Source organism: Falco punctatus, assembly GCF_963210335.1.
Source record: "Falco punctatus genome assembly, chromosome: 6".
NCBI classification, from domain to species: Eukaryota; Metazoa; Chordata; class Aves; order Falconiformes; family Falconidae; genus Falco; species Falco punctatus.
Genome location: NC_137585.1, coordinates 35097336 through 35118516, shown reverse-complemented (window position 1 = coordinate 35118516; position 21181 = coordinate 35097336). Strand labels below are relative to the sequence as shown.

At 49.2% G+C, this 21181-nt stretch overlaps 2 protein-coding genes across 6 annotated transcripts in view; one reads left to right on the top strand and one right to left on the bottom strand.

Moving 5' to 3' along the window:
* The window catches only part of TMEM184B (transmembrane protein 184B), a 30673-nt gene extending 14083 nt beyond the window's left edge, over positions 1 to 16590 (top strand). For 2 of the 3 annotated variants that reach the window (XM_080393801.1, XM_080393802.1), the window contains exons 3-10: positions 1908 to 2073; positions 5505 to 5595; positions 6159 to 6234; positions 9310 to 9401; positions 9698 to 9867; positions 11076 to 11270; positions 12168 to 12191; positions 13252 to 16590. In XM_080393801.1, the coding sequence (XP_080249927.1) occupies positions 1908 to 2073; positions 5505 to 5595; positions 6159 to 6234; positions 9310 to 9401; positions 9698 to 9867; positions 11076 to 11270; positions 12168 to 12191; positions 13252 to 13493 (1056 nt within the window). In that variant the 3' untranslated portion in view covers positions 13494 to 16590. The remainder of the gene's footprint in view (positions 1 to 1907; positions 2074 to 5504; positions 5596 to 6158; positions 6235 to 9309; positions 9402 to 9697; positions 9868 to 11075; positions 11271 to 12167; positions 12192 to 13251) is intronic. The other variant, XM_080393803.1, reaches the window with a different exon arrangement.
* Positions 16591 to 17600: 1010 nt separating this feature from the next.
* Positions 17601 to 21106, bottom strand: MAFF (MAF bZIP transcription factor F). Of its 3 annotated transcripts, none has more exons than XM_080393825.1 (3): positions 20997 to 21106; positions 19713 to 19766; positions 17601 to 19633 (listed from the first exon to the last, which is right to left on the bottom strand). In XM_080393825.1, exons 2-3 carry the CDS (start codon positions 19746 to 19748, stop codon positions 19220 to 19222), a joined length of 450 nt encoding a protein of 149 aa, XP_080249951.1. In that variant the 5' UTR covers positions 19749 to 19766; positions 20997 to 21106; the 3' UTR covers positions 17601 to 19219. The 3 variants fall into 3 exon arrangements, with proteins under 3 accessions (XP_080249951.1, XP_080249950.1, XP_080249949.1); XM_080393824.1 differs by lacking the exon at positions 20997 to 21106 and adding an exon at positions 20742 to 20951; XM_080393823.1 differs by lacking the exon at positions 20997 to 21106 and adding an exon at positions 19942 to 20662.
* Positions 21107 to 21181: the final 75 nt, after the last annotated feature.

The window sequence follows — 21181 nt, the reverse complement described above, 5'->3', positions numbered from 1 at the left end:
TCAACCTGTGTTTTGTACCTGTCGGTCCGTAGATTCCAGAGTGATGACTAGTATCTAGAAAACTACAGCCTATTGATGGAGTATAGTGGCTAGTGAAGTTCAAAAATAGATTAGTGACTGATGAATAAGAGTAACACCTGCAGTCTCACAAGCTTGGGTAACAATTACAAGTGCCATGGATCCTCTTGTCAAATTGATCACCTGCTGAGGGTAGAAAGAAACCTTTCCTCTGCAGTATAGCATTGCATAGTTAGGCATTGATGCCCTTCTCCGAAGAAACCAATGGAGGTCAGTACCAGAGAGACACTGTTGATTGAAATGCACTGTTGTCCTCTTACAAGGCAACAGTTCTTGTGCTCTCGTAGGCGCATGAATTGCAGGGCTCTTGTGACATCCCAAGGGCAAAGCTTGGAGTCATCTGAACTCTGGCGTCAGCTGTTCCTGTGCTGGATGAGATGCGTTACTGGGATTGTCACAAGGAAAAAATATCCCTAAGGTTTGTTAGTTCATTTTCAACTTGTTCTCCTCAGGAAGTGAGGGGTTTTTGAGCACCTCGTGGGTTGGGGAGAGGAAACCCCATGGGAGAGAAGTATTTTGAGCCCTTCAGTTGACTTTGACCAAATCTGGCTGGGAGGCAAGGAGAGGTGAGCAACAGACAGCTGGGGAGAGTCACCCCCCTCTCCCTTACAAGGGAAAGGTGAGATCATCAACGTATGCTTCGTTAGACCATGGAGAATCCTCACAGCACTCCTGAATGCAGAGTGAAGCTTCAGACAAATGCTTGTGCTTCTTCAGGCAGCAAAATTGGTTAGTTGTGAGGCATGTATGTAATAAGCCAGCTGTTACTAATTCCAGCAGTTGGGACAGCAGCTTGATGAGGGTTGCTGTATGGAGGCCTTGCCTCTGGAGAATGTGCCCTCTGCTGACTTTGGTCGACAGCGTACCCGCAACTTGTGCCAAAGCTCTGGGTGTGTTATTACACCATTACAGGAGTGGTGCTCATCTTCAGGGTATGTTTGTGGTCAATACCTTTTCCAGGAGGTGGGTATTCTGTGAAAAAGCATCTTAGGTGTGGGATTTAATGATGGCTAACAAACTATGAGTGGTGGGAGCAGGTAGGGTGGGGACACTGTGCTCCCCCAGCCAGTGACTTAGAGGGATTGGCATGTGTGCAGACAGTCAGACAAAACAAGTGGTGTGGCTCTGTGGTTCCTTTGAGCACACTGCACGAGCTTGGTCATCCCTTGGTGGCTGATACTTTGCAGCTGTGCTGTCACCAATGTGCAGAACAGCATTTTTTGAGCAGACGGGCTGTGGCTTATCAGCTCTTGGCAGTGCTGTGAAGGGCTCTCTTAGGTTGTTTCAGGTGAAAGTCTCAAAAGCATGCAAAACTGCCAAGAGAGTGAGAGTGTTTACAGTGAGCTTGCGCTTAAGTGCATGTACCTGCCCTCTTCAGAGAAAAGCAGCCTGCAGTGTGGTGAATCTTAGGTATTTAGGATAGCAGGAATATAGCACTGATAATTGGGAAAAAGAGGTATGAACAAAAGAATATGGGCAGGGTGATGATAACAGTAAATTAATTTCCTATAAGAAACTAGGTTAGAAATGCCTCCACTTCTTTTCCTCTTCCTTACCTCTCCCTGCAAACTAAGGGATGTTATATCAATACCATATGATACAGTGTTGGGGGTTTTTTTAGTGGTTTGTTGTTGTTTTTTTTTTTTTTTAATTTTTGGGGGTGGGGTTTTATTGTGTTGTTTTTTTTTCTTAATCACTTTGAGGCTGCTGGAGGCAATTGAGCTGATTTACTGAGTTTGTTTTTCCTGGACCAACTGACTCTCCAGTTCTCCTTTTTCCTCTCTACTCCATATACTGCTGATCCTGGTCTCCCCTCTCTGTCCTCTCAGATCTACATGCATCTTCGCTGCTATAGCTGCCCAAATGAACAGCGCTACATTGTTCGGATCCTCTTCATTGTGCCCATTTATGCCTTTGACTCATGGCTCAGTCTCCTGTTCTTCACCAATGACCAGTACTATGTTTACTTTGGCACAGTGCGGGACTGCTATGAAGGTAAGGAGGGGTCGCACAGAAAATGGGGGAGGTGGGAAGTCTCTGTCCTGAGAAAACTTTTGCATCTGTTTGGGAACGTGGTGGAAGCATCACTGTCACCTACTGAGACAGAGTTTTACCTTGTGCCTCACTGGATGATCATGGCTTGTTTAGTGACTGAAAATCATAGAATCATAGGATAGCTTGGGTCAGGAAAGACCTCTGAAGATCATCTAGTGCAACTTCTCTGCCGTGTGCTGGGACGTCTTTCACTAGATTGAGTTACTTAAAGCCCTGTCCAACCTGACCTTCTCCCTTGCTGGCCTCTGAGCATGACAAGACGTGTTGAGCCTTCTCTCCAATGTTCTGTAGAGACAAATTTTATGATTTTCTGTGGGTCCTTTGCTTCAGGAAGGTGTAAAGTCAAATATCTGATTCTACCTGGGTGTTACAAAGCGGGGTATCAGTTAGCCCCTGGCTCTTCTAACAGCACTTACTCAGCAGCCAGGCACTTGCTTTGTCCTGTTTTCCTGGTGCAGTTTGCTAGCAATGTATTCTTCTGGTCCCATCCTGCAGCCACTTGTGTGCTTGCACAGGGCAGCGCAGCCACCACGTGCTGGGGTTTGTGAGGTGTAACAGCTTTGGAGTCCTGCAGAAGAGAGGGTGCCATGTTCAGGATGAGTTAATGATTGCTTTGGTTTTGGTTTATCTGCTGCAGATAATGCCACTAGCGTTGCATGAGAGGGAAACAGTTACTCTCCAATAAAGGCTATCTAAACTTCCTTTGTTACTGCTTCCAGAAAGAAGCCTCTACCACCCAGCAGGAGAAACTGCACTCTAGCAGTGTATTTTTGAGGACAGTTTATCACCATACCCTCATTAAATTGTAACTCCTTGGTGCAGCTGTTTTGGTGAGATCTGCATTGCAGAGAGGTGCCCCTGGCCATGTGAACAAGTTAATCAGCTGAAAGGACCAGCAGGGCCTCCTTCACATCCACAGCAATGCTCTGAGATGCAGCAGCAGATGGCAAATGCACACACGTGATTCAGAAGGCATCTTTGTTTGGGCTTGGGGGTTTTTTTTCTTCCCTGCTCTACATGCATGTGTAGGTCTAGCAGGAAGCTCTGTGAAACTCCTCTCCTAGCAACAGCCAGTATCCCTCTGCTTCGCTTGCTGGGGAAGTTTGCAAACATCTGAGCATCTGCTCAGGAGACAGCCTGTGCTCCGGAGGTTGCCTCAGCACTTTAGGCTATGCGAGAAGACTACAGGTGGAAGTGAAAGCACCTTTGGTCAGCAGGTTCTCTCCCTCGGTTTTTCTGGGAAATGCTTTGAAACAGCAGCCTTTTTGTTCTTTCCCCTTCCTTGTCATCTACCTTATCCGTTCTTTTTTTGGGAAGGTTTTGGATAACGAAGTGGGGAGGAGCTGTTAGGGTCTTCTCCCTCCATTCCCTACAAATACGTTTTGAAAGCTGTCTTGGGCCATTTATGAGCTGCATTTCACAGTGTGCATTAGGAGGAACATGTTTTGGTGTTGCTCTTTCACATGACTCTGCTGCTGTACAAACCTGGGTGTCGGTAACACTGACACAAGTAGATTTATTTAATATTTTTTTTGATGTCATGAGCACCGTCTGATGAATGTGGATCAGGAATGGGAGAAGAGTTCTTTTCCTGGTGTGGTCAGCTTTGATAGTTAGCACTCATTTCTTTTGGGGATGGAGGGGCAGATATTTCCCCCTCTCTTTGTTACTTGTTTTTGTTTTTCTCTGATGTCATTTCTTCCCTAGTGCTTTTGGAATGGGCAGCTGGTATTGTAATGACCACACCGGAGGGCAGGTGTCACTGGAGGGCAATAGGAAAAGCTCAGCTTTTCTTCCTCTGGGTGCTGTCATCTAAGCTGCAGGAAAATTGCAGGCAAAAGGGGTTACCACAGTTATTTAAGTAAGTTTTCCATGGTTGATATTTTCTCTCCTAATTAAGGCTTTTGCAAAATCATGGCTGTGTGAACATACCTAACTTTGTTCAACAACAAGGATTACAGATGGAGTAACAATACCCAATTACATACATAGAAGCAGGTATACCACTGGTTTTTATCTGCTGTAGCATTCTTGCCAGCTAGGCATGTCTACAATCCATAAATATAATGTTTTGAGACTATGAGCATTTTGGAGTGCGTTGAGTACCTCCTTTCCAGGGCATAGTTTGGATGCTTCTAGAAGAATTAGAGTTGATGTCTGTCTCTGACTTTGGAAGTTCATCCATGCAGGTAGACTGACCTCAGGTCTAATAACCAGCTGCTTGGTGAGGTCACCTTATCAGCACTGCACATTATTAGGCTTTTGTCTTATTTCAAAATTCCTTGAGATTTCTGTTTCCATCCCAAGTTATTTTCTCTTTGTATTATGTCAATGCTGGGGGCCAAAACCAGAATTTGAGTGTTGGCATTCCAGGGAATGTCCAGGTATAGACTGCCATAGAAAATAACGTTGAAAGAGGGATCACCTGGTGTGTCATTTTGCCCGAAGGCTGTATGTGGCAAACTTAGGGGTACAGTCCTTGCCCTAAAAATCTCACAACTGTATGAGGAAGCACCAGTGATTATAACCAGTCAAGTGTCGCAGACAGGGCACATACAGGCTTACTCCATGCACAGTTAAGTGGGTTTGGATCCCATGAAAAGTAAACATGTCTGTAGTTATGATGAGAGCCCTCCCCACAGTGTCTTCACCTCAGTTTATATGTATCAGCAAAACTGAATCTTGAAGAGAATTGAAATGGAGTGGAGTATTAGCGGTCAGTCTGAGAAGGCTCTTCCTCATCTGTACCAGATTGCTGGGGAAGGCAGAAAAGAGGTGGCTCAAGGAGAAGGCTATTCCGTACACAAGAGGTTTCAACTTTCTGAAGAAATGAAGCACAGCCTGTTTTTCAAAAATCTCCACCAGACATGAAAACAGAGTTTTGCTGATGGGTAAAAATCCTCTGTGTCTCCAACTCTTGTGTCTATAGTCTGGTTACCTTGGAGAGAGAAACTGTGTTCATCTCCTAAAAGGTTAAATACAGAAGATAAGATATGGTTGATGGATCACAGATAATTTTCCAGATTACTTAGTACCACTGTAATGTCCTGGAATAATGCACAGGAACCCTGTAAAGAATGGCATCTTACAGATGCCAAGTAAAACAGAGACTGACCACAGTTTCAAATGGTCGTGTGACCCTTTTGGCATGAGTCGTGGAACTGGTCTGGGACCTTGGCCAAACTCCAGTTCAGATAGTCTTGTGAGTGCTGAGGTAGGTCTATAAATGCAGTGAAAATAATCTGGAGTGCTTTGAAGGGAAAGATGCTGCATAAGCAGTCCCTGCTAATGTTTGGTCTGTTGCCTGTATTCTTGGTCCTTGCACCTGTTTTAAGTTGGTTGTCATTTTACTCTGATTGATGTCTTTGCAGCCTTTGTAATATACAACTTTCTCAGCCTGTGCTATGAGTACTTGGGAGGGGAGAGCTCCATCATGTCTGAGATCAGAGGGAAACCAATTGAGTGAGTATTTATTGTGCTTACAGCATGACACTCTTTTCCTCCTGTGCTCATCTACCGTGTCTCTATGCCTGCCCTGAAAAACTGTCAGGTGGCTAATGTCTGTTGGGACTGGGCAGCATGGATGATGGTCATTTACCAGTATGCTTCTCTGAGACAAATCAGGCTGATCACATCCTCTTAGACAAGCTGGATGGATTCACAGCTTTTTTGGACACCTGCCTACTTCTTTGTTTCTTTTCTTATTCCCTCCTTCTTTGAATCTTTTCTGTCTTCAGTTGGGGGTGTGTGTGTGCTTCCTCTAGGATCTGTGTTTTTCCCCATGCTACTCTGTTTAAAAAAAAAAAAAAAAAAGGAAAAAATAAGAAAAAAAAATTGGAATGTGGAGTCAGGATGTTGTTTTAAATGTGTGTCTGAAAGAGGGTATGTCTGTAACTGTAATCATGGTTGGAGAAAGCACCAGTCCTGCAACTTTGCTACAGAGAGGTAGACAAAGAGGGTAGGAGTCTTGCACTCTAGCCCGAATCTTGTTTCTAAACCCTGTCATCTTGTGTTGGCTCTTTCAGGTCCAGCTGTGTATACGGGACTTGCTGCCTGTGGGGAAAGACCTATTCAATTGGATTCCTGAGGTTCTGCAAACAGGTATGTGCTAGAGGAGCTGTGCCATCCTCCAGAAGTGAATGAAGTGTGGGGGGGGTGGCAACGGTGCCTTTTGCTGCCGAGCTTCTGAGGTGAGCAATCCTTTGAGGGGGTTTATAATAGCGTTTTGAGAGGCCTGCAGACTGCTGAGAAGAGGGGTATTTTGGGATTTGTTTGTTTGTTTTGAATGATCTTAACATTTTCTACTCAACCCCACATCAGGAAGGCCTTAGCAAAAGACCCAGTTTATCTCCTGGATCTGATGTTAGCCTTGGGAAGAAATTCCAATTTCCTTTTCCCTTTCTGAATTGCAGAGGTCCCAACTTTAAGAAACTGATGGCTGTGTTGTGTTGCAGACACCCCACAGTTGTGTAACAGCCTCCTGAATTCCCAATGCTGCTGTTGTGGTTTGGAGTTGAGGAGGGGGTGGAAGTTGAGCGTGACACAATGCTTTGTAGGAGGAACCGAGCATTGCTCACCGTGTGTGTGTGTGTCTGTGCTGAATTTGGTATGTCGAGGGGGAGGGAATGGGAGAGATCTAAACCTCGATACAACCCTTGTCTGCTCATCCCAGGTCAGTCATTTCTGGGTGCCATGAAACAGCAGGTGAGTTTCAAGGCTTTGCTCACTTGCATAAATGACCACATGAGGTTCTGCTGGATACAGTGTGAAGCAGATCTGGTTCTTTGAAAGGGCTCAGGTCATTGTAATTCCAGTCACTGGGTCTAGATACCTGCCCTGGCTTCTTGTCCACATTGTGACCCGTCTTCTGTGTTTTAGCAATATGCAGGAACATCAAAGGTACAATGCAGCCTCATAGTAATACCCAGTGTTAATCTCTGCCGCACAATTGGCCTTTCTGAGGATCACATCTTTCTTTCCTCTGTTCTGTTTGTCTCTGTCCTCATGACTTTCCTGTTTTCTTGCCTGATGCTTTATTTTCCAACCTACTCTCAGTATGCTGCTTTGTCTGTTTCTCTTGGGCTTCATTTGTGCACCCTTTGTTTGATTTGATGCATTACCTATTCTTTTTGCTCCTAATGTTAACTTTTACCTTTTAAGTATGTCATAAGTGGATGTAACACCCATCGAGGTGAATGAATGCTGGAGAAATTATTTCCCTTGGACCTTGTTTCTCATATTCCACAGGCTCTGGCAGTTGTCTCTATATGGGTTACATTTGGAAAGTTTTTTTCACAACAATGAAGACTAGAAGCACTTTTTGGTTTTTTTGGGGGGGGATGTTCTGCTGGCTTTAATAAATCCTCAGCTCATTTGGTAACTGGCTTAGGTGGGTATTTTTCTTTTCCTTTGCTGCTATCTGGAAGCAGTTCTCCTAATCAGGCCTGGCCTTTGCAAACTTAAGTCTGCTGTGGAGGCTGTGAGGCAAGTGTCTTGCTTCCATCCTTCTTGCCTTGAACTTAAACGTTACCTTGGTGAGAAATCTTTGACACAAAGACTCACTTTCTGGTACTTCTAGACTTCCAGGATTGCTGAGTAACACCTGTCAATGCAAATTCGTAGGAAGACTGGTGTGAAAGGGCATCAGAGCACCTATCAATGCTGGCCTGTGTGGTATCCATCACTGTGGTGATCAGGAAGAAGAATATGCTGCAAGGACCACCTTGCCCATTTTATCCGTGTTTTCAGCCCTCCTGTTGCCTCCCATCACCACCTGCCCATTTTCTTTGCAGCCCCTTTCATCCTGAAGGAACGTCTATGTTACAAATCTTCACCCCCGCCCCAGGCTGTTCTCGTGCAGGTGCCTGCTGTGGGTCTGTCGGTCTGCCTGCATTGCCTGTGGCCCTCCAGCAGTTGGGTGGTTTGCTGGTGGCTGTAGTGTAAAATCTGGACAGCTTGTTTCCTTAAAGTTGTCTTGATCAAGATTCTTTGCTGGGTCTCTGGTGACCCTCACAGATTGGTCACACACCATCCATGTGCTTCCTGTATGCTGTAGCATCTTCTAGGGAAGCAACTAAAAATAGGACATGGTGGTTTGGATTGCAGGGAAATGGTTAAAACATCCCCAGATTGGAAGGAGGGGAAGCTTAGAGGACAGAGTTGTTTACCAATTAGCTTGACCTTTTCCAGTTCGCATATTTACAGTGACTCACTAACTGGCATGTGCTGGGGTTTTTAATCTCCTTGAAGTCTTATGACCACTAACAAATTGCATCGTATCCAAAGCAATTGTTCCTGTTTGGTTTTGCTCTCTTTCCATACGCAGCCCTCCATACATGTGCACAGTTCAGCACTTGCCCAGGCTCTTCCAGCGTCCTTCAGGGAGACATGGGCGACATTTTTAGGGTTATAACGCTCCACTCTCTTAGGACCTTGAAGTTCAGTGTCTCCAGAAAGGTGAAGAATGGGGTGGCTTTGAGGAGAGGAGTCATCCCAATAGGAGCAGTGATTTATAGTGGTGGAATGGATAGAGCTGATCCCACGTGCCATGGAGTCTTTGGGGAGACTCAGTAAAGGTTGTGTGGCTGACAGCAGAATAGCTCTTAACTTCTGTCTGGCAACACACACCGCTGTGTATACAAAAATGCCTTAATATGGTGGCAGTTGTCAAAATTCTTCCTCAGAGAGCTGGGTTCCCCTCCTATCCAGGGGACTTGTTTGCCTAGCTTTATGGCAGCTATGGATTGAAGTTTGCTTCCCTTCCCTAATATTCCTTTATTAAACTTGCTGTGTCTGTACCATAGCACAGTGTGGGAATATTTTTTTTTTTGGTTTTCATGCTATTACCGTGCATAAATGTGCTGCAGCACAGCTTATGAAAAACAGTTCTAGAAGAGAGCAGCTGAGCAGCTTCTAGGAGCAACCTATAGAGATGGTTTTTCCCAAATTGGACAAGTAGATAGCACACATACTTCTTCTGAATCTCTTTTAGCTCCTTTTGGGTGCCGCAGTCCTCAAGCATGATCCATTAACAAGTGGCGGGGTCAGACTCCTCGCTGGGGCTGGATTGTGCTGCCTTGCTGAGTTGTCCCAGTGGACACTCCATTGTGGTGCTCGTTTGGGAACCTGGCCTCTTGCACCTCCTGCCTTCTCATTCCTCCTCTTTCATTCCTGTAGGCTACCCTGCAGTTCTGTGTGGTGAAGCCCCTCATGGCGATCAGCACAGTCATCCTTCAGGCCTTTGGCAAGTACCAGGATGGCGACTTTGAGTAAGTTTGTTTGTCTAGCATGCAAACCTTGGCTGCCCCTTCTCTGCCCAGCTGTGCTTATTGTTGGTGTGTGTGCTGGGCTATGGGAAAAGACAGGGGGACAACACAGGCTAAATATGTACGTAAGAAAGAGGGCAGGGGTACGCCTGTTGGTTTCAGGTTTTTTCTGCCTTGGTTAGGGGAGGGAATGGGAAGGGAGGCAGGAAGAAAATGGAGTTGTAGAACTCCCCAGTGACAGCGGCAAGGGGAAAAGATCATGCTGAAATTTCAGGCATTCCTGTATCTTGTCTTTCCAGTGTAACCAGTGGCTACCTCTATGTGACGATCATCTACAACATCTCTGTCAGCCTGGCACTGTATGCCCTCTTCCTTTTCTACTTTGCTACACGGGAGCTGCTCAGTCCCTATAGCCCAGTCCTCAAGTTCTTCATGGTGAAGTCTGTCATCTTCCTGTCCTTCTGGCAAGGTGAGCTGCTTTTCCCTTCCCTTGGTAGGCACAAAGAGCTCTCTGCAGGGGCTCAAGAAACTAGAGTTGATAGAGCAGATGCTAATTAATAACCAGAATGTTTTTCTGTATTATTACTGTATTTGTTTTATAGTCTTTCATTGCTTTTCTCTGGGAAACCAGTTTTGCTCATTTTCATCTTTGTTTTTGTGTTCTTGAATCCTTACTAGCCTTGTGCTTGTTCACGTGTATGTGCATATCTGCCTGGCAAAATCAGCTGTTCAGATGAAGAGTCCTTTGCATTCCTGGAACCATCATAAAGCAGAAACTGCCAACACTTTATCTGCATGCTGCCATTTTATTGATTAAGGTGGCACATCTAAAAATTTTGAGCACTTAAAAAAAAAAAGTGCTCTATAAATAAAATTTTAATGGTATGTCTGTGATTCATGTGAAACAGCAAGCTGGCTGAATGCAGCATGTGCTGCCACAGAGCCACCACCAAGCAGGACATTCAGAATACATACACATGATGCAGAGGAACATTCAGAAAGCTGAAATTCCACCTAAGCTTAGTGCTCCTTACTAATTGGCTCTAAGCATTTCCGTGTTCAATGCCCTATTTAGGTTTACTAAGTTGCACTTCAAAGACTAATTGAGTAGGAACTTAGGTGGAATTCAGACTGTTGGAGTATGGCCTGTCCTCCCTGTCTACAAACTAATAAGCTGCCTAGTATCTTGAGACATCTGGTCACACACTGTCTGCCTTTTGTGGAATTCTTCAGCCACCTGGCTATGGACAGGGAGAAACAACTTTCTTGCAGCGGTGTGTTGAAAACACTTTATGCTTAAATGAAAATCTCTGGTACTTCAATTTTTGCTCTAGCTAGTGGAAGTGCTGAGATCACAAAAGTGCTCGCAGAAAAATCTGACTGCTTCTTTACTCTTTTGGACTTGATTTCAAGTCCTGCAGCAGCTAGTTCCATCAGTTGAGAATAGAAGCGGGTTAGTGTTTGAACATTTTTTGCTTAAACGTATTTGTGTTGTTTACTCCTCCTTTCTCTGTTGTACAAGTAAGCATAGATGGAAGTATCTAAGCCCACTCTGTAGCTCCTGCATTAAATGGTTTTGTGTCTAGGACATACAGCGCAGGCAGCTATTTCCATTTCTTACAGTTAGTATACAGTCATGTTTTCTGCACATTTACATGAGCTTGTTGCTTTGTTTAGGGATGCTGTTGGCCATCTTGGAAAAGTGTGGTGCCATCCCCAAAATCCACTCTGCCAATGTGTCTGTGGGTGAAGGCACAGTAGCTGCTGGATATCAGGACTTCATCATTTGTGTGGAGATGTTCTTTGCAGCCATCGCCCTACGCCATGCCTTCACATACAAGGTGTATGTGGACAAGAGACTTGATGCCCAAGGTAGGAAATATGCCAGCACATATGGCATGTCTGTTTGGTAGCGAGACTGGGTGGAGACTGGTCCCTCTGGCAGCCAGTACACTGATATGACTCGTAGCCTGAACGCTTGGAAAACATCACATCCCCTTCTCTGTGGTGTCTGAGCAGATTCATTGTGCAATGGCTCTGCAGAGCAGAAACCTGGCCTGAATTGCATTGTTCCCTTTTCAGTTCCCCAGTATGCCACCCACGACAACTTGTTGCAGACCTGAGGGCTGCAAGAAGTTGCATCCTTTCAGTAGAGCGGGTTTGTCCTTCTTCCTGTCTCCCCAAAGGGGAACTCCATTGCTCCAGATTGTGCAACAGGCTGAAGGCAGGAGGGACAGGGCCTGAAACAGGCTCTGTTTTGAATCTGGCTCAGGAAGATGAGGCTGTGCTTTGGCAATATGTTTGGCTTGGAGGAGGAGGTTCTTCCTGTAACAACTTCGTGAAGGCTGGGCTGCTAGAAGTCTTATTCTGGGGAAGAGGGAGGTCGATGTTATCTGTTGGAAAAGGGGGTTCTTGTGCCCACTCTATGCAAGTACATTCGGTGTTCCACAAATAAAGGGGTTTCTTCCTGCTAGGGGGAATCTGTGCTGAGGTGCAGGAAAAGAGCAGCCCTTGGGCAGTGTTCACGTAGATGATCCCTCCATCCCAGCCAGCCCCAGAGATTTTGGAAGGACAGTGGTTGCAGCTGGGGGAGATGAGATGTGTGGGTGATGAAAGGGTAAACTGCTGGCAAATACATGGGGGATGTTTCGGTGGTGGGTCTTGTTCAGTTCTTGTTATTTCCCCTCTCTCTCTTTCTTTCTCCATCTCTCTCTCTCTCCTCTCCCCTTTTTATCTCTCCCTTGCTTTGGCCACTGGTCCCTGATGCAGCTGTTCCATCATATGGGCCATACGGTAGGTACAGCATGCTCTGTGTGTTTGTCTCCATTGGTTTTTAACTGGGATGCTGTTCTGTCCTGATTCGCCTGCCTACTGCCTGCTCTGTCCCTTGTTCCCCCTTCCTTGTGGGTCTGTAACTTGACTGCCTCACACAGCTGCTTTAGGGTTGTCTGGATCATATGTTGTAAAACAGCCCTATAGTCAGTGGCATAACGCCTAGCTTTAGAGCGTTTCTGTCCCAACTGTGTGAATCTTTCTCCAATGAGTTGCTCAGGCTCTCAAAGGAGCCGGTTTGTGCTCTCACCCCAGCCTCCCTTCACTTGCATAATTGCCACAGATCATCAGCATGCTTTGGTTGTTTGGGGAGCTCATCCCCAGGACTGAGCAAAGCTAGAAGCCCATGCTGGAAATGAGACCTAGAAGCCGTGAGAAATGGCATCTCCTAGAAGGACACACAGCCTTCCTCTATGCTCAGCACTTGGGTGGGACAATCTCCAACTGTTGATTCCCTCATGGTATCACTGTGACACCTTCCACCCATGAGTGGTTCTGCCTCTATTACTGCCTGTTCCTCTCCTTTCCCTCCTTCACGTTACGTTCCACTTTATGATCTCTTCCTGTGGGCACTTCAATACCACCTATCAGTCTGAGTTCCAGTGAGTGGGAATGGCAAATGCCATTTCTCCTTTATTTTTAGAATTTCCTTAGTTTTTATGTTCTGAAACCCTTTACAGGAGCACTTCCCTACCTGACTGTCTTCGTTGCACACCCAAGTCGGCACAGGTAGTCTGTAGTAGAGTTTGTTGCTGTGGGTATGTCCCATTCTCATGGCAAGTCCCCCATTTGGTGCTGAGGTGGATTCACTTGGCTAGCAGTGGCTGGATTTAGGAGCACTACTGGTAAAACTTGACACCATTTGTGTGACGCTTCCTTAGCAGCTGCTTAAAGAAGTCTGTGAAGTAATTTCTGCAGGATCTAGGACTGCATGTTCCCTGTTCTCCTTACCTTCATGTTAAGGTGTGTGTGGGAAGGCAGCAGTATTCTTCACTTGTCTCTCCCTGTCTTACCTTGACAGGTCGCTGTGCTCCCATGAAGAGCATCTCCAGCAGCCTCAAGGAGACCATGAACCCCCATGACATCGTCCAAGATGCGATCCACAACTTCTCCCCAGCCTACCAGCAGTACACCCAGCAGTCAACACTGGAGCATGGTCCACCCTGGCGCAATGGCAGTCATGTTATCTCACGCTCACACAGCTGCTCAGGTGCCCGTGACAACGAGAAGACCCTCTTGCTGAGCTCCGATGATGAATTCTAGGAAGGGAAACTGCCAGCACAGGCTGTCATTTTCCTTCTTTTCTTTTTTTAATTTTGTTTGTTGGTTGTTTTGTTTTTTTTTTAATTTATTGAAGCAGAAACATGCAAGTCATATCACTTCCTAGAGAGTGTAGGTTGCAGAAGTGGGCACTTCCCATTAACTTTTGTGGGTACGGACGTGATGAGCATTGTGGAGGTGGGGGAATGGCCAGGACTCCATTCTCGAGCCCATTCCTTACAGCAGCAGTTGACTGGAATTAACTGAAGCAAAGCTCCAGGCTTTGGGGCTCTGGCCTCCCACACCTGTTCAGCTTGGTGCGGAGCGTGACTGGCCAGAACCTGGAGTTGTGGCCAAAAATGTTTTTGTTTTTTTTTCCAACAGGACGACCCAACTGCTTTGTATTCCTCTTCCTGAATGCTAATGAAGGCACAGTTTTCTCCCCCAGCTCCCTGGTACTAACAACTACTCTGTGATCCTTGAGAAATGGGATTAGGATGCAGTGATAAGCATTCCTGAGGACCAGACCAGAGACTGGTCTGTTTATAGCCATCTTCTTGAATGCTTCGTAACAAAATGTCTGCTCCCACTCTCCTAAGCACCTGCTTGTGCAGTCCTGTACTTGAGTGAGCGAGGGGGGAAAAAGGACAGAACTTTCTTCCTGTTCCTCCACTTCCTGCATTCCCCCTGCTTCCCATCAGAGCTGATGCTTGCTGAAGCTCAGCAGGGATGGTATTACTGTCTCACAAGGGCAGGGTTTTCTAATCAGCAGGTGTCCAAGCTTCCCATCTCCCCTTCGTTCCTGTGGGGCAAGAAGCCTGCCTGCAGTGTCTGTCTCCTGGTAATGAGACTGAGGTGAGGACTGGCTGTGATAGGTGATTGAGTTTTGTAGAGCTCTGTCCCTTTCATCCCTCTTTGGGAAAGGAAGATACACAAACACTGAAATGTTTTTTCTTGTTTCCTGTCCCCCACCTACATAGCTGCCCCTCTTAAAGGTGTGGATTGCACCAGAGCAGGTGCTGGTCTCCCGCAGGGGGTTCTCCCCCTGCTTGTCATCACTGACTTCCCTTGTGAGCTGCACAAGTTTTGCCCTTAAGCTGGAGTATTCAGGAAGAGATGCTGCACACTCCTCCTTAGCTTTTTATCTCCATAGCTGTTCTGGGCCAAACTGGAACAGACTTGAAACCTAACATGACCTGGGTGGTTAAAATTGTCCCTCTTAATTTCCCAGGCAGCAGATGCTGCTGCACATTTCACAGGCCCTGCAGCAATTGCAGTGATGTCAAGGGTGGAGCCAGTATCCATGGGAGTGGGAGAAGCTTCCCCTTGCTTTTGTTGGGTTTTGGATTGGCCCCTGAGTATTTGGTGGAGCAAAAATAAAAATGATCCTTCTGTAGATCTATCCAGGGACCAGGAAATGCCTCTTGCTTGCTTCAAATTGTGTAGGGGAGGAGGGCGGAGCACACTCAAGTGCCCCCGATCAGATGCCCCTACCCCCAAGCAGGAAGCAAAATGGAGAGGTTGGAGCAAGCTGCTGTGTTCTTGGCTGTAGTTTCTCTGTTCTTCTCCTGCTTGATGCCTACCCTGCCACCAGCAGACCTGCACATTTCCAGCTTGCCCCTTGTTGCTCTGCTGGGAGAACTGGGATCTGGTTTACTGCCTGGAGTTTACCTTTCCTCTTGTATTCTAATCTATGCGTTGCTCATTCACTTTCTCAGAAGGAACTGTAAGTGAAGAGCACCTAATTTCCTCAGCACCTCTGCCAGGAGTTGGGGGAAAAGGGCTTGAAGAGAGGTAGGTTTGCTCCTTTCTGTGAGGATAAGATAGGGGAAAGCTTAAGGACAGTGTCTCCTTCCATGCTTGCATGTCTGAGGGGGACTGTGGAGCAGGTGGGAGCAACAGTGCTGACTCTCGAGGCAGCTGGAGGCAGGGTCAGTGGGTCCAGCAGCTTCTCTGCTGCTGGATTTTCCCATTTGTGCACATCCTGCGATGCCATGCAGTTAGTTACTGCTTTTCCTAAATCTGTCGCTGCTTAAATGGACATGCAGATGTGTCTGCCAAGCTTTATGTGGGCTTGGTGTAAAACTCCTTTTCCTCATGCCATAAGCTGCCTGAAAAGTAGGGCTGAAGACTGAATGGGGTTTCCTTCTGTCTTCTATGGCTTTGGTTAATAGTCCTTGAGTGTGAGATATTTATGTTAAACTTCCCCTCTCAGGAAGGTGGGGCATGATCACTTCCTCCCCTTCCCTTGCATTTGCAGGCCGTTGATGATGTCTCAGTGTCACTTAATTGGTGACTGTTCCCAATCTTTGTTGTGTTGGGTGGCTGAGATCTGAAATCTCTGGAATTGCCTTGTTGAGCTTGAAGGTGATCCAGGTTTGGGGAAGCATTTTTTAAAAATTATTCTGAAATGTATGCTGCATATATATGCTGTGCAGAGGATCTGGATATTCTCAAAGCTTCATGTATGTAGTGGTTCTAAGTATAATCCTTTTGCACTAGCTGCCTTTGGAGAAGCCTGGTGAAGAATTAGTGCCCAAACAACAGCCAGCTGCCATGCATTATAATTTTTTATACATCTATATTTTTTAACACCACACAAAATCATCTCTGAGCTTCCTGCTCTCCCTCTTGACAGGCAAATGCCAGAGCAAGGACTGGCTCTGAAGCTGCCCTGGCTTGGAAGAACAAATACCTTCTTATAAGACCCAGAGCTTGTGACCAAGGAGGCCAGGGCATCCGTGGTCTTACAGGTCTGCTTGCCCAGGGCCCAACAAATGTGTCAGTTCCAGCAGTAGGCCCTTGGAGCAGCTCTCCCTCACCTGCTTCCCCTCTCCTTCCTTCCTTCCTTTTTGTTTACTATGTAACATACCCATGGGATTTATTATTTTTCCATATAGAGTAGTTCTTTGTATATAAATGACTGAAAAAAAAAAGTATGATAAATAAGACAGAGGCACCTAGTTTTGTACCTATTGTGTTTAACTGATGCGAGCTCAGCGACAAGCCGCTCTCTCTATTTTGGTCTTTGTGATGTTATACTCTGCAGAAATGAGCAAATATGATGACAAATAAAAATATAGAGATAATATAGATTGTACTTAAGCTGCCTCTGTGTGGTGCTGTCTGGGTGACTTGTCTGAACTTATCTTGAGTTTTTGCTCATTGCAGGGTCTGAGGTTTAGTGGGTCATTATGTCTTGTTCTCCTAGTCCTCTTCTTGGGAGGAAAGTCATGCAGTCTATGTATGCAGGAGCTGATGGAGAAGTAGTGCTACAACAGCCTGGGGCCAAGACATCACTGATGGCCCAAGGCAGGAGTGAAAGCCATTTGTCAAAAACCAGGAGCTGAGACTCCTCTCTATCTCGGGTGCTCAGTGCAAAGCACCTGTGGGAGAAAGGGGGCTGGTTTCTCTGGTTTGGGCCCCAGCAAACAGCAGCTCTGGGCTTTTCTTCCATGAGCAGTGGTGGGGCTGGGGCAGTTTGCAGTGGCAGAGGGAACTTGAATGTAAAACCCAGAACCACCATGTGAGCACTGCAAGCTGCAAGGATGCTGGGCCCTGACCTGCCAGGTTGTCAGAAGCAATGAAAAGTGTTTCCCCTATCTCAGCTCCAAGGAAAGGTGGCTTTTCCCTATGGGGAAGGAGCTCAGACTTTACCTCTTCGTAAGGTGCCTGCCATGCTTCCTTGCTCTGCCACCCATGGATGCAAGCTCCTCACTCTTCCTGAGTCACATAAGGAAGTTTTGGGGTAGAGCTGCCCTGACTGCACCTGCCTCTCCTCCCACCCCAGGTCTAAGGACAGCCTGGAGGGACTTTTTCCTAGTGAAAAGCATTATCTTTCCTAAGAAAAGCTGACTCAGCACAGCTGAACCACTCCTGAAAGCAAGCACTTTTGGGGGTGTGATGTTCAGCATTAAGCTTGCTTACTGAGCACTTTTCTTCCAGAGACTATAAATTGGTGTGTGTCCTAAAAAATCATGAGCTGTCCCCACCCCATCTTTTATAGGCACATGCTTGAACGTGTGCTGCAGCAAAGCTAGAGGGAGCCAGAGCAGTCTCAGCGACCACCTTTTCTGCCCGAAGTTCAAGAATGACCAAGCACACTGTCACTGTGGATAAAAAAACAAACAAACTTGCTTTATTTGTAAAGTCTACAAAATACAGAGGAGTCAGGTAGGACACATACTGTAAGTCAGAAAATAAATAAGTATTTTTTTTTGCTCTATATAAGTATAAGATAAAATGTGATTTGCATATATAAAATATAAAGTACAGCTCTGTACCAACATCCTGGCTGTGCCGAGAGGCAGAATGGCAAAGAGGACGTGAAAATAATTTATGTTCGTGCAATAAATAAACCCAAGAGGAGTTGGAGTGGGGGGGATGCTAACCACAGTGCCCTCTCTGTGAGCAGTGGGCACCTCTCTCCAGGGAAGGATGGAGGCTGCAGCAGAGGGCAATACCCAAAGCAGGGGCAGAAAGGGGCAGGATCATCTACTGCAGCAGATGCCAGGGTGGGTCTGCCTCCTGGTACCTCCCCTGTGCTGCCTGTACTTAGCAAACCAAACTCTTCTACAGCATTTCAGCTTGCTGAAGAGCTGGTTATCCCACACAGGTGTCCAAGCTGGAGGAAAACCAAAGGGAGGCACCTACCTATTTGCCTGCCAGGCAGCTCCCAGGAGCAGGGATGCTCTCCACCCCTGCACCTCCACCCCTCTCTCTGCCCCCACAGCTCTGGCTCTCAGGGTCCAGGAGCACCTTTCCGTGGACTTTGTAGGCAGTGGGGTGCCAGGGAGTGCTTGGTGGGGCTGTACAAGCTGGCCTGCGCTGAGCAAAACAGTGTTTATCTCTGCTCCAGCTGCCTCCGCTTCCTTCCTGCCAGTGCCGCTGCTTTTTGGAGACACCCAGCCAGGCTGAGCGTCCCAGAGGCAGGAAGAAGCATGAAGGATGTGCGTGATTGAGAAAGATAAAACAGCAATGCTGCTGCTGCCCTTTGTGGACAACAGCCTGGGCTGACCTGCTCGCATCCCCCAGCTCTCCCCTGCCTGAGCAATCCTCCTCCATCACAAGTCACCTCTGGGTTCCCCCAGCACTGCAGACTGTCATGGCACTTTCCCATCCCACTCACCTTTACCAGGCACCAACCTACAGCCACTTTCTCTTCCCCCTCTGACCTGCCACCTTCCCTCACCATCTCCATTGCTGGAGACTCCAGCCATGCTGCCATCTCTCCCCCCACTTCCAGCCGTGGCCCAGGATGTGGGGCCAGTGCTGATACCCCTTCTCCATCATATCCCTTCTGCCCCCTGCTGTGAAGCCTCTCTCCCCTCCTTTTCCTCCCCGACACATGCTCCTGGGAGTACCTGGCACACACTCAACTCTCCCATTAAAAAAAAAAAAAAAAAAAAAAAAAAGGCACCTGGTGTTTTCCTGCCAGCTTGGAGCTGTGGGATGCTTCCCCACTGCTGCCTGCAGGACTCACCCTCTCTGTCTGCACCCCCCAGAGGGGACGGGGCTGCAGGGGTCACCAGTGGGGTTCTGTCCTCCACCCCAGCACCCACACTGTGTCAGCCCTCCCTACACAGGGGAGCTGGAGGTCAGGGGATGGGGGAAGGAGGATTTTGGGCACAGGTCCCAGCAGGGAGGGAGTTGGGGAGGGGGTAGGAGGCAACTGGTGGGGGAAGGCGCCCTGGGGAGGCCTGTGCCCAGCCAGGGGACAGAGGCCAGCACTAGGAATAGGCAGCCTGATTGGCACTGGACTTGACGATGGTGATGACACTGGCGGTGGCCACCTTGGCAGGGGGCCCGTGGGCGGCCACCGTGCGGGCAAAGCCCTGCAGGGCCTCGTACTTGCCACGGAGGGTGTCGAGCTCCAGGCGCATGGCAGCATTCTCCCGGGCCAGCTTGTCCACCTCCCACTCCAGCTCCATCTTCTGCTTCTGCAGCTCTTCCTTCTGGCAGACGCGCTTCACCCGGCAGCTGGCGGCATAACCCCGGTTCTTCAGTGTTCGCCGGCGCTGCTTCAGCCTTGCCACCTCCTCCTTGGAGAGGCCACGCAGGTGGTGGTTGAGCTCCCGCACCGACAGCCCCATCAGCTCCTCATCCGACAGCAGCGGTGTGTTCTCCCCCAGCTCCCGCTTCACCTGCCAGAGAGTGGGGTGTTTGCCTGAGACCCCCGAAACCAGACCCCTGTGCCCCAACCCCATTCCCGCTGGCACTCACCTTCAGGGCCTTGCTGGAGAGCCCGTCCGCAGCCATCCTCGCCTCGCACTGGCCCTGCCGAGCAGCCAAGAGAAAAGCCAGTTACCCCTCGCCTCAGCACGGAGGGCACCAGCCCCGCTGGATCCCCTGCCCAGTGCCCATGTCCCCCCACCGCGTGACTCATCCCTACACCACAACAATAATAACAATTTTAATAAGGGCTGCAAAAAATAACGGGGAGAGGCTGGACCTCCCGTTTTTCCTTCATCCCACCCCGCGGTGCTCGGGATGCAGCTCAGCCCCGGGGCCCCAAAGCGCCACAGCCGGGAGGCCGAGGCTTCCCGCCGGGGAGGGGACCCGGGCGCGATCGCCCGCGGCTGAAAAGAAAGTAAAAGCAGGAGCCCGCGGGCCAAACCGGCCGGGCCCCGTGCGTTGGTACCGCCCCCCCGCCCGGCGGGCCCGGGCCCCGCGGCTCCCGGCGCCAGCCTCGGGTGTCCTCCGGCTCCGGGGGTGAGGGGTCGGGGCCGCGGTCACTCAGCTCGGGCGGGCGAAAAGTGGCCTTCCGTGATTCAGCAGGCCGGGGGAAAAGTCGCTGAAGGGGCGCCTGTCCCCTTCCCTGGGGGCCGGTCTCTTGGTCCCTCGGGCGGGGAGGGGGCCGGGAGCCCGAGCTGCAGCCCGGCAGCCGCTCCCCACCGCGAGGAGCTCCCCGCTCGCCAGCGGAGCCCCCGGAGGGGCGGGAGGGCCCGGCCGGGGCCGAGAGCGCCCCGCAGGGAAGTGAGAGGCTGGAGAGGGGCGGCGGGGAAGGTGGAGCCGGGGCGGCTGGAAGCTGATGCAATCCGGGCCGGGAGCCGCCGGCGGAGCGGCGGCCGGGACTCGGCAGGGCGGTGCGGGCGGCCCTGAGCGCGGACACCTCCACCCGCCCCCCCCGCCCCGTCCCCGGTCCCAGTCCCCGCGCTCAGTGGCGGCAGAGCGCCCTCCCGCCGGTGCTGGACCCGCCGCACCACGGGGGGAAAAGCCAGGAGCGGAGGGGCCGCCCCGGCCGGCACTTACCGGGAGGCTGCGCTGGTCCCCGCGGGGCCGCTGCCGGGTCAGGCCGTCGGGCGGCGCCTCCAGCCCCGCTCCCCAAGATTACTCACCCGCAGATTCTTTTCATTCATAAAAACACAGTCATGCAATGACGTCACCTTCGCCCCGCCCCCTCGCCGCCGCGGCCGCGCGCCCCAGCCGCTGTCCTTTAAAGCGGCCGCTGCCTTTAAAGGGCCCAGGTGGCGCCCCCGCCTCACGCGCCGCCAGCGTGTTACACACCGTGGGGCACGAACACAGCCGTGCTCCCGCGCCGCCGCTGCTTCTCCGAATCCAAGGATGTCGCGCACCTGGCCCTGCCCGGGAGCACAGGACCCCACCCTACCCCAACGCCACGGGCCGCTGCCGCTTTAAGAAGAGCACACGCACGCACACACACACACACACACACACACCCCTCCCGCCCC